The sequence below is a fragment of the Carlito syrichta genome, unplaced genomic scaffold (genome assembly GCF_000164805.1).
Source record: "Carlito syrichta isolate Samal-C Ts95f unplaced genomic scaffold, Tarsius_syrichta-2.0.1 Scaffold214907, whole genome shotgun sequence".
Lineage (NCBI taxonomy): Eukaryota > Metazoa > Chordata > Mammalia > Primates > Tarsiidae > Carlito > Carlito syrichta.
The window spans coordinates 124,784-135,521 of record NW_007159003.1 but is presented as its reverse complement, the minus strand read 5'-3'; the positions used below and the strand labels follow the sequence as shown (position 1 = coordinate 135,521).

At 45.8% G+C, this 10,738-nt stretch overlaps 1 protein-coding gene across 1 annotated transcript in view; it reads right to left on the bottom strand.

Moving 5' to 3' along the window:
• Positions 1–2,977: 2,977 nt before the first annotated feature.
• LOC103253254 (glutamate receptor 1) overlaps positions 2,978–10,738 on the bottom strand; it is a 131,736-nt gene continuing 123,975 nt past the window's right edge. Inside the window, exon 11 of the mRNA XM_021709412.1 lies at positions 2,978–5,349. Within this exon, the coding sequence (XP_021565087.1) occupies positions 5,173–5,349 (177 nt within the window). The 3' untranslated portion in view covers positions 2,978–5,172. The remainder of the gene's footprint in view (positions 5,350–10,738) is intronic.

The window sequence follows — 10,738 nt, the reverse complement described above, 5'->3', positions numbered from 1 at the left end:
CTTTTCTAAGAAGAGTCTGCCCAGCCACTGCATGTCATAGAACATCCTAATAAAAGGCTTGAACTTCAGAAATGACCTCATTCAGGCATGCATGCAAAGAGCCAGAGTGACCACCTGCCGTAGAGGATGTTCCCCCTGTGTTATTAAGTCCCTCAGCTGCTCACTAATTCCAGAGAAATGTGCAAGCCCTCAATTGCTGCTGTTTAAACACGCCCTGTGTTAGCACAACCACATATAATTTTGAAAGGTCAGGGGCTCTCCTGGGGCTGGGAGAGGCCAGGAATTATTTTCCTTTGAGCGAGGTATTGAATACTAAAGACTCCGGGTGTCCTTAATATCAGCTAAAGACCTAGGTTCCAGCCTGTTTTTCCAAGCAGAAGGGAGGGACAGGGGATCTGAGACTTTATTCAATTGAGTACATGTCTCAAGTTAGATATTTTTGTAACTATATAACAATTTAAATTAGACTCAAATATTATGGGCTGCCCCAAGCCCCTCTCTTCCACTTTCACATGTCACCCTTTTCCCACGTGTGTCCCAGTCTCCATGCCTTCTTCCCTTTCTGGGCAAGAGTTCAAGTCTTTGTGTCTCTGACGCTTGTGCATCCTTTGCTGGCAACTCTTTTTCTCTTGTTAATTTCTCTCATGCTCCAAGTCTGGTAAACTCTACTTTCTCAGAGAAGCTCCTCTGACTATCCTGGTCCCTATCCTCCCATCAGGACAGACCTCTGCTCTATACTTACAGCACTGGGTGTTTTTCCTCACGAGCACTCATTGAACACGTGTTTGCTTATTTTCTGTCTTCCCCACCAAACTCTCTGCTTCCTGGGAACAGAAGCTGTGTCTGTTTCATTCCTGACTATCCCCAGTGCTGAGCATTGCCTGGTATACAGTGGTGCTCAGTACATCTTTGTGAAAGGAACACCTGTAGGTGCCTTCCCATGGTCCCTGTGACACATATCATGCGTCCTGCTCATGACATGTCAAAGGGGAAAGAGACTCAACAACACACAGTGAGGGATTAAATACTATAGTCAGCCTCAACAACTAGATCAGGGAAACTTAAGGGTGGGGCTGCATTTTATTTGTCTGTGAGCAGCACGGTGGCTGGGACTGGAAGCACACGTAGCAGGTGCTCAAAAATGACTTGTTGCCATGTGGTTGATGCAGGAGAGAGAAATTTAGAAGTGGCTTGGCTAGGACCAAGAGCCCAGGCTTTTTGGAAGTCATGTTGGAGGTCTAATTCCTGTGTTTCCAGCATCTAGCTTGTGTGACCCAGCTAGGACAAGCTACTTAGCTTATTTGAACTTCTACTTCATCTGTAGGACTGTGAGAACACAGTACACTGCACGGTTAATGAAATGTACAGAAAGCACTTAGAATATAAAAGTTACTAAAATTTTGTCTTTCCTTTTTACTTCCTTTCTTTTCTCTCTCTCCTGCCCTTCTTTCTCCTTTCTGCCCTCTCCCTCTCCTTCCCTCATCTACAAAGAGTGGAGAAGAGCTTTTTAAACACTGCTGAGGCATGAGAGGCTGGCCTTGAACTAGTTCAGGGGCTCGAGGCCTTATAAGCTGGCCAAATACCATGATCAAGGGAAGAAACAAGAGGAAAGGCTCTTGCCAGAGGCTCTCATCACTATCGATTTGGGTCTCTGTGTGAGGTTGGGGGCTGCACTTCTGAAAAGAGCTAATTGCTTTTGGAGGAGGCAAAGCACAGAATAATAAAGAGCATCGCAAGGCTGGACAGTCTGAGAGGCAAGTGGAATGCACTCCACTTATCTCTCTTGGATAAGAGAGAAGTCGATGAAGCGTCAACAATTGAGGGCTGGATTGATTAATAGAGAAAGTAGGTTTCTGCAGTTGGAACTAGAATTGAAAATTCTATTAGGAGCCTCAGTGAGTTGGTCAGAAGTCATGCCAATCAATGGAATCAATAATAGAAAATTGTGGTGGAATATGTTGAATTAATGATTCCAAGAGATTCTGATGTTGGCTTTCGAGAAATTTAACATAGGGAAGGGTGACAATGTCTCCAAGAAGCTACGCCATGATGCAGTGGTCTCTTCTAAAGATTCTCATCTTAACCTGAATATTGTGACTTCAGTGGTGAAAGTCAACTTTGTCCCAGTTTTAAGAGGCACACAGGCTTTAGCTACCTGGTACCATCACCCAGCATCAGCCATAATTAGTGGGAATCACTGTAATCACAGAGGAAGGGTTTGATGTCCAGGGGCTTTTCTGCTTGGCAGATACCTGGTCTTATCACTTTTTTTTTTTGAGTTGGAGTCTCACTCTGTCACCCAGGCTGGAGTGACACGCTCACGGCCACCCCAGCATTGACCCGCTGGGCTCAGGCAATCCTTCCACCTCAGACTTTCAAGTAGCTGGAACTACAGGCACACACTACCATGCCCAGCTAATTTTTTTATTTATTGTAGAGGCAAGGTCTCACCATGTTGCCTAGGCTGGTTTCAAACCTGCGGGCTGAGACAATCCTTTCACCTCGGCCTCCCAAAGTGCTGGGATTATAGGCTTGAGCCACCACGCCCGGCCTTGTCATCACATTTTATAAAAACAGATAGCGTCCAAACTACCTTGGATGATCCCATTTGTAATTCCCAGACTGGGTGGTTTTGGTGGCAGTATCTGCTTAAGCTAATAGCAGCTCCCTCCCATGTCTTGACTTATCCACCAAAAGTTTTTCTCTTCTGTATACAATTCCACGTTTGTGTTACTAATACTTACCCTAGGTGTGTGGGAGGTCCACAAAGAAATCAGACACAGCTTCTTACCTTAAGGAACTCACCATCTATACAGCTCAGAAAACCTGGCATGTGTAAGTAGGGGCAATACAAGTAGAGTTTCAAGGAAGATGTATCTGGCCACTAATAACTATTAACATAAATATTAGTTATCATTGTTATTATTTAGTGAGGGCTCACTGTGGCTCAGGTAATTTGCTAAGCCATTTCTATACATTATTTCATATACTCCTTAATATAATTTTATGAGCTATGTACTACCAATGCCCCCATTTTATAGAAAATGAAGATCAGAGAGTTACTAAAATGTGTCCAAGAAGATACAGGTAACAAATGGAGCAGATAGGATTGATGGCCAGACACTGAGTCTCCAGAGTTTGTTTTCGAACCCACAATACCACACTGTGTCCTAGGGAAGCAGTGAGAAGGAGCTCCTATGATCTGTACTGTGCCGACTCTAGGCCCCTGGTTTGTGGGGAAAGGTGTGGGGGGCTGTGTAGGTTATAGCTCTCCTAGTTCTTATCCTGTCCCCGTCTTTGCCACTGAAGCAGTCTTTCCTCACTTTGGAGGGTAAGATAGGAGTGTCTTTAGGCTTTCGTTATGGATGAAATGGGCAAAGAAAGCCTTATGTAGGTTCCAGGAGTCCTTGCTGTGTTCAACCAAGCTCCTGGGAGGTCTACACTGGGTTTAGGGTCTAAAGCCTATGCCTTTGCTATCTTCATCTTTTCTGAGGGGACCTGGAGATAGGTGAACTGGTTGAGGTTATGACAGAGGTATTTTCTAGGTCTCCTGGCCAAATGTCATCACACTACTATCCCTTTCTTGTTTCTTGTTATTATGTCTTGGGAAGTTGTCTTTTACTTGGGTCCTGTGAGACATTAGACAAGGTGAGAGATCAGCTTGCATAAAGGCACATGGGTGGAAAGCATGTGGTGGGGGCTGGGTATGGAGTGTGGGAGAGGAGGAGATTGCTGGGGTGGGGACTGGAAGAGGTTGGCTGGAGCAATGACAGGGAAGTGCTGAGTCCCAGAACAGAAGGCCCCCACTTCCCCACATTCAGAAATGTACACAGAGTTTCCAAATGGAAGAAGAAAATACCCAGACATTTCTTCTCCAAGGGTGACCATGTGTAGGATTGAGAGCAGGAGACTGTAATCCAAGGGAGGGCATACTAAGCTTGGGAGCAATAGTCTGATGAAAAGTGGGCTTTTTAGGAAACGTTCTAGGAAAGCAAATTCTACCAATGGATCTTGTTAGTCTTAGTCACACCAAGGCAACAGCCTAGGACAACATGTCACCACTGGTGCATCGCCCAGAGGGACTGTGATTCTCTCCCCTTCTGATCTGAATCCCACATGCCCTTCTTAATTTCTGCCTCTTCCCAGAAGGCTTCTCCAATTTTTTCCTCCTCTAAATTCCAGTAGGTCTTTCTATCTATATTGTAGGTTGCTTAGTTGAGTACTTTTTCTGTGCCCATTCTTTGTTGAGGTTCAAAGGCATTGAAGGCCACAAATTGCACCTCAGCTCTCTCTGCCCCCTCGTAATACCTTGCTCATGGTATTATTCACATGATTAACTTCCATAAGTATCTTCTTACTGAAGTTAGATGATGAAAGATGAGGGTCTTGAAGTTCATTTAATCCAAACTCCCTTTGGGTGACTGGATATCCTTATCAAGAATTATTCATCCTCTACCTGTGTATCTTCAGTGATGGGAAGCATGCTACTTTTTGGGATAGTCTAGCCTATCTTTGGGTAGCTCTATTAGAAAAGTAGATTTTGCATATTGTGTTGACATCTATTTTGAGTCATTTTTGGTTATTTGCTTTGTTGTATGCTTTGGGACGCCACAGAACTAGTCTGTCTTCTTTCCCACCTGGAAAGTATTGATATTTTTATAGACAGCTCTTAAAATTTCCACAATTCTTCACTTCTCCCATTCCCTTAAGCTATCTTTGATATGACTTGGGATCCCCTGACTAATCTGCTTACCTTTCTCTGAGCATCAGCCTCTTTGCCAATATCTATCTCACAGTGTGGAGGCTAAGAAAAGACTCAATTCACTAAGCATGACAAGATCAGCACATAGACATCCCTTCCCCTCTTCTGGGTGTTGACCTTCTATTGATATAGCTTCAGAGAGAATCAGCCTTTGTAGCAATGACTCTTGCTTCTGGCTATGTTCACTGTCCACTCAAAACCCTAACCTTTAATCTCACCGACCTTTTGTTGACTGATGCAGTTGTTCTCTTGGACCTTGTGTTTTCCCCAACACACCCCATCTTCCTTCCTTTTTTGTGACTGCCTCTGTCCCTGTCACTTTCCTTCTAACTTCCTGCCTTGGGTTGACCTCAACTACCTGCCACTTCCCACGCTCTCTAGCAAAGAATCTCCCAGGAAACCCAGCTGTATCATAAACAGGTTAGGAGAAAGGTCTGGGAAGACGATGCCACCTTCATCCGCTTGGATTCACTACGGGATTTGTAGCAGAACTCGATTAAGGCAACCAGCATGGCTAGACCAAGTCCTCCAATCAGGATGTAGAACACGCCTGCCACATTGCTGAGGCTCAAAGCACTTGTCTTGTCCTGGGAAGAGGAGAAGGGAAAGGAGGGGGAGGGGAAAAATAAAGTGAGGCAAGAGGCTAAAGATCACTCAAGCAACAGTATACACACATACATTCAACCCCACTCCCTCCTTAAGATTTATAGTAGTTGGAAAGGCTTTGTATTCACTGACTGAGTATTAAACTTCGCCAGGGGGAAAAAAATGTATGTGTATATATATTTATAAATTTTCCAAGCATCTCTGGTTATGTTGAATTTAGAATTACATGTCCTTCCTCCTCAACAACTTTTCTAGGACAGGAGATGCCACAAGAAATTCAGGGCAGCTTCTACCAAGATCTGTACTATTGTGCTTGCCCCATTCTTTCAGAAGATTGTGTCCCTTCCCTTTCAGCCCAGTTTCTGCCCCCATTTCCTCTGTCGCTCAGCAACACATTGGTCTTGCTTATTGTTTATGTCTCTGAGCAGTTTTCTGAGAGTTGGTACTTAAAATGAACTTTCCCCTAGATATGCATTTGATTTCAATTTAATAAGACAGTTATTGTACATATAATGAAGACCAACTGATATATACGTTAACTTACTGCTCTGAGTCCTGGTTTAAGGTAAAAAAACTGGGGAGCTTGGAATAGCAAAAAGGCAATGAGACAGAAAAATGGCTCTATTAAATCCTAATAATTATGCTTAATTGGTATCATTTTTCTGTTGGAGGTGCTTGCTAAAAACACTGTAGGCAGACCCAGGTAGCTGAATTTAGAAATCTCTATTGCCTGCAGTAAAAGATTTTGCCCTGGCTTTGGATGAGCTGGGTCACGGAGGAGGGTGCTCAACTGCTAGCCTGGAGACAAGCACTCATGTCCAACACAAGGTGGCCGGCTCTCATTCTGTGCAGGATGAGGAAGGCCATTCTGAGTTTTGTCACCTCCAGCGGGGCTCAAAAGTGGGGACCTGAGGGACAAGACCTTCTCAAGTGGTGAGGACAATCACACATAACTGGTGGTTGTGGTGGGAGGCAATGGCTCTGGAAAGGAGGGGAACTGCTCAAATTCTTGATACAGGCAAAATAAGTCCCTTCACTCTCAGAAGAATACTCATCTCTAGATGTCATGGTGACTCTAACCCTTTGTTTGTACTGTTTGTTCAGGTACAACAAGTGTCTCATTGAATTAAAATGAAATGCATGCCTCAGCTGGCACAGGTAGACACTATCCCTGGCTGGTTGGAGACACTGGATAGCATATGGCTCTTACACATCTCCATGTGTTCCTTTTCAGGTGGGGATGTAGGTGAGCCATGCAGGGGGTGGACTGTTTGCCCTAGGGACTCTTTTGACATCTGCCTGTTAGAATCTGGGCATGTGGAAAGAAATCTCTTCTTGACCAAGTCAGTGGCCTCTGTCCCAGTTCTAGTTGGTGCATTGTACAGGATTCAGCAGGGCTGAGCTTGGGGACTGTTGCTGGCAAATAGCAGCATGCCTTCCTTCCCCAGAAGCAGCCTTGGCCAGCAGAGCTGTGGGATTATCTAAAGCATACCCCCTTGGTGGCTTCCTGTATTGCTGAAGCAGATGGCTCTTGAATATAGGTTACACTTGGCAAAGCATGTCCTGGCTTTGGAAGCAGTGAAAATGATTATTCAGAGGATGCAAAGGGGCAAAATTTCTCCTGCTTGGGCATAATGGCCTGATAAGGGTAATGTGGAAAAAATGAATTTGATACTTGGTTCAGGAGTTGGCTGAACAAGTAAATTCCCACTTTGCATGATTTTCAGAATGCTCACAATGTCTCTCTGTTTGTTGTTCAGGAGGCATGTAATTCTTCCTCTGGAGAGTAATTCCTTTTTTTTTTTTTTTTTTGAGTTGGAGTCTCACTCAGTTGCCCAGACTGGAGTGCAGTGGCCGCTCCCGGCCACCGCAGCCTCGACCTGCTGGGCTCCAGCAATCCTTCCGCCTCAGCCTTCCAAGTAACTGGAACTACAAGCGCAAGCTATCATACCTGGCTAATTTTTTGATTTATTGTAGAGATGAGGTCTCGCCAAGTTGCCCAGGCCAGTCTTGAGCCCACGAGCTCAGGCAATTCACTCATCTCGGCCTCCCAAAGCATGGGATTACAGGCTGAGCCACTGAGCCTGGCCGAGAGTAATTCTTTAGAGTCCTCAGGACTTACTGTTAACAGAAATTCTTATAAAACTCTTCTGTGTAGACAGGGTGGGTTTTGGGGTGAGGCGGCATCTTAAGGTATGATCAGCTCAAACCTTGGCAAAGAGTGGTTGACACTCAGAGGGAGTAGATGGGGAACAGGCCTGAGGAAAGGTGGTAGACAAGAAGACTGGGTGCTGCTGGCTTCACAGGCTGATCAGTCTTCATTTTTTTTTGAGTTGGTGTCTCACTCTGTCGCCCAGACTGGAGTGCAGTGGCATGCCCCCAGCCGCCACAGCCTCGACCTGTTGGGCTCCAGCGATGCTTCCGCCCCAGTCTTCCAAGTTGTTGAAACTACAGGCATGCCCTACCACACCCGGCTAGTTTTTGATTTATTGTAGAGACAAGGTCTCGCCAAGTTGCCCGGGTGGGTCTCGAATCCGCGGACTCAGGCAATCCACTCGCCTCGGCCTCCCAAAGAGCTGGGATTACAGGCTGAGCCACCAAGCCTGGCCTGCTGATCTGCCTTCTAACAGCTGAAGCACATCTTGCCTCCTTGGTCACCATGGTCTTTTCCAAGTTCACCTTGGTTGTGGATAAGAGAACGGTGGTCATCTTTTTCTGTTATTATCTTCCAAGACCCTTAAGAGGATGCTGCCTGCCTGGCTATAATAGGAGGAGTGTCCATTTCTGGCATATCTTGGAAGGAAGTAGGGTCAGATCGTCATATGAAGTGAGAGAAAGGGGCATATTCTACACCACTGTGAAGGAGGAGGTCCAATCAATTCTATCTACAATTGGAGAGCATCCCTCATTGCTGAAGGAGGTCTCTGGCCTAGGGAGATGGCAATGTGTGTGTGGAGGGAGACACATCCCATACCAAGAGGGCAGCTAGATAGTATGGGAACTGACAGCTTTTGCAGAACATACAGTGTCACTGATCCTTGATTATGCTACTATAGCTTTGTAGTGGCAGGGATCAGGGAGACTTCTGGAATCAAGGGGGAACTTGGGCCCAATACCAGATGTAACTACAGAACCATCTAAATTTGGCATCGTATAACTGGGTGTAGGATGAAGGGCTGGCGTTGGTGTAGTCTTAGCCCAGATAGTGGAGGAGTTTCCATTTAGACAAGGTTTTGTGAATTCCCTTATGTGTGTCATTAGGTTTCTGACAGCACCGAATTTAGATCTTTCTAAGGAGGCCTGAGGCCATGGTCTTCTTTTCAGTTGCCTTTACTGACTTTCTTCGACTTATTCTGTTGGAATGTAATAGGGCAGCCTGGGGCAGAGATAAAAATCCCTTTTATTTGAGGACAAGAACTCTGATTCCTCCTCCGGCCCAGTGTCCTCATGGGGCTTCCTTGTGGACCTGTGTACAAACAGCTATGTTCACGCTTCCCAGGCAAGCGACACGCTTCCCGGGCAAATGAAATGCTTCCCAGCTATGACCAGGAGAAGGGGGGAGATGGCATTTGAGTCTTCTGAGTACTGCTCCTGGGGACTCCATTCTTCTCCCAACCTGAGGCAGCTGCATGCCCAGGAGTCGGTCAGATTGTTGGTAGGAGTAAAAAAGTCACAGGCCATCTCCCGCCAGGAGTGGGGAAGAGAGTGACAGTGTGGAGAAGAGAGACAGGTGAAAAGAAGAATAAAAATTTCATCTTTCAGAATTCTTGGGCTTGTTGCTATGGTGACAAAGTCCCCCTTTGTCTGTTCTCGTTAACCTGTTTTCTTGATTTGCTGTCTCCCTCATGTGGAAGGAAGATCTCCCCCCCATATTTCTCCTTGCTCTTCCCACATATTGGGGGACTGTCCTAGACTCCCTGTGTTTCTGGGCCAACATCCCTTCTAAGAGGGCAGGGCAGGCTCATGAGAAGGTCTGAACTAGGCCTAAGGCAGAGACACTTGAAGCAGTCTTTATGGCATACACAGAAAGTTTTAGAGAGTAGCCAAGGCCTTTGACCATCAGACCCTTCCCCCGAGACTGGTGCTATCCATCTCAAGACCTGCTTAGTCTGGACTGGCTTCAGTTTCCCCAAATTCTTCCATTCCTTCCGATCTTCCTGATCAAAGTGTAAACTGCTATGAAGCCAAGGCTGCAACTTTACTCTGCTCTACATTCTACTGGAATTCTGCACATTTTCTGATATGTTTACAAGTGAATTTTTAGGAACTGCCTGCAGCCTTCCACATGCCGAATCTATAACCTGACTTTGCCTTTCAGGCAAAAGCCCATCCATTAGCCTTTCTGCTACAGTAGGCTTTCTCTCGTGCTTTTCCAAAACTTGCATTCTTGTCCTAAGAACCATTTTCCCGAGTGATAGACTATTTCCTGGGAGTGGATGCTGAGTGGTTGGCTAGGCTCACTCATTAACTAAGACCAAGGTGGAAAAGGTATGGGGAGGTGGATTTGGTTTGATTAAGGTGGAATGCACTGCCATGGAGAGCGGTGAGTTCCTCAAACATGGACGTACTCAGGAAGAAGCTGATGAGGTCACCTGAGGAATTCAAGCACTGGACACAGAGTTGGACCAAGTGACCTTCGACACTCATCCTTACCCCAAAATATCTGAGACATCTAAGGAGTTCCTAGAGGGCCTGGGATCAAGTCTTTTATAAATTCTCCTTTGAGACTAACCCCTTTAGGGGATGCAAAAAAGGAACTCATGTTAATTGGCAACTTCTGCTGTTCCATTTCCAATCTAGGCCAGTTCCCTAGGCTGCATATTTTCCCCAAGAGCTACACAGGATAAGAATTGGCCATTGTACTAATAATTGGCAAGGCGAATCCTGTGAAAGTGATGGTTGTGGGGGCGGCTCTTCTCAGCAGAGTGTGCTCAGGGACCAGCTGCTGTACAATGCACCGCAGAACATCCTGACTCACAACACAGTCGCAGCAAGGAGGCCATGTGGCTCATAGAGGGGAACCCAAGGACTGGCTGAGGCTGAGGCCTCTTGCAAAGCTCCTGTAGGGAGCTTTCACTACGAGTTGAGTATCTGCTTGGACTATGCATTGGTGAGCAGGGATCTTGTGTGTAAGGAAAGCAAGGCTGTGTCCACAAAGGTGCTTCTGGCTTAAGGCCTAGTAGAGAATTTCAAAAGAAAAATCTTTGTCTCTGTCTAGTCCCTTCTCCTAGGGCAGTGATGAGAAATTCAGGACGTATGGCTTAGAGACTTTGGGCAGGATCTAGGGTGTTTCAACATTCAATCTGATATCAGTAAAGGTTGTGTGTTGGACGTATCATCTTGAAACACACATAACTCCCAGAAGGTTCA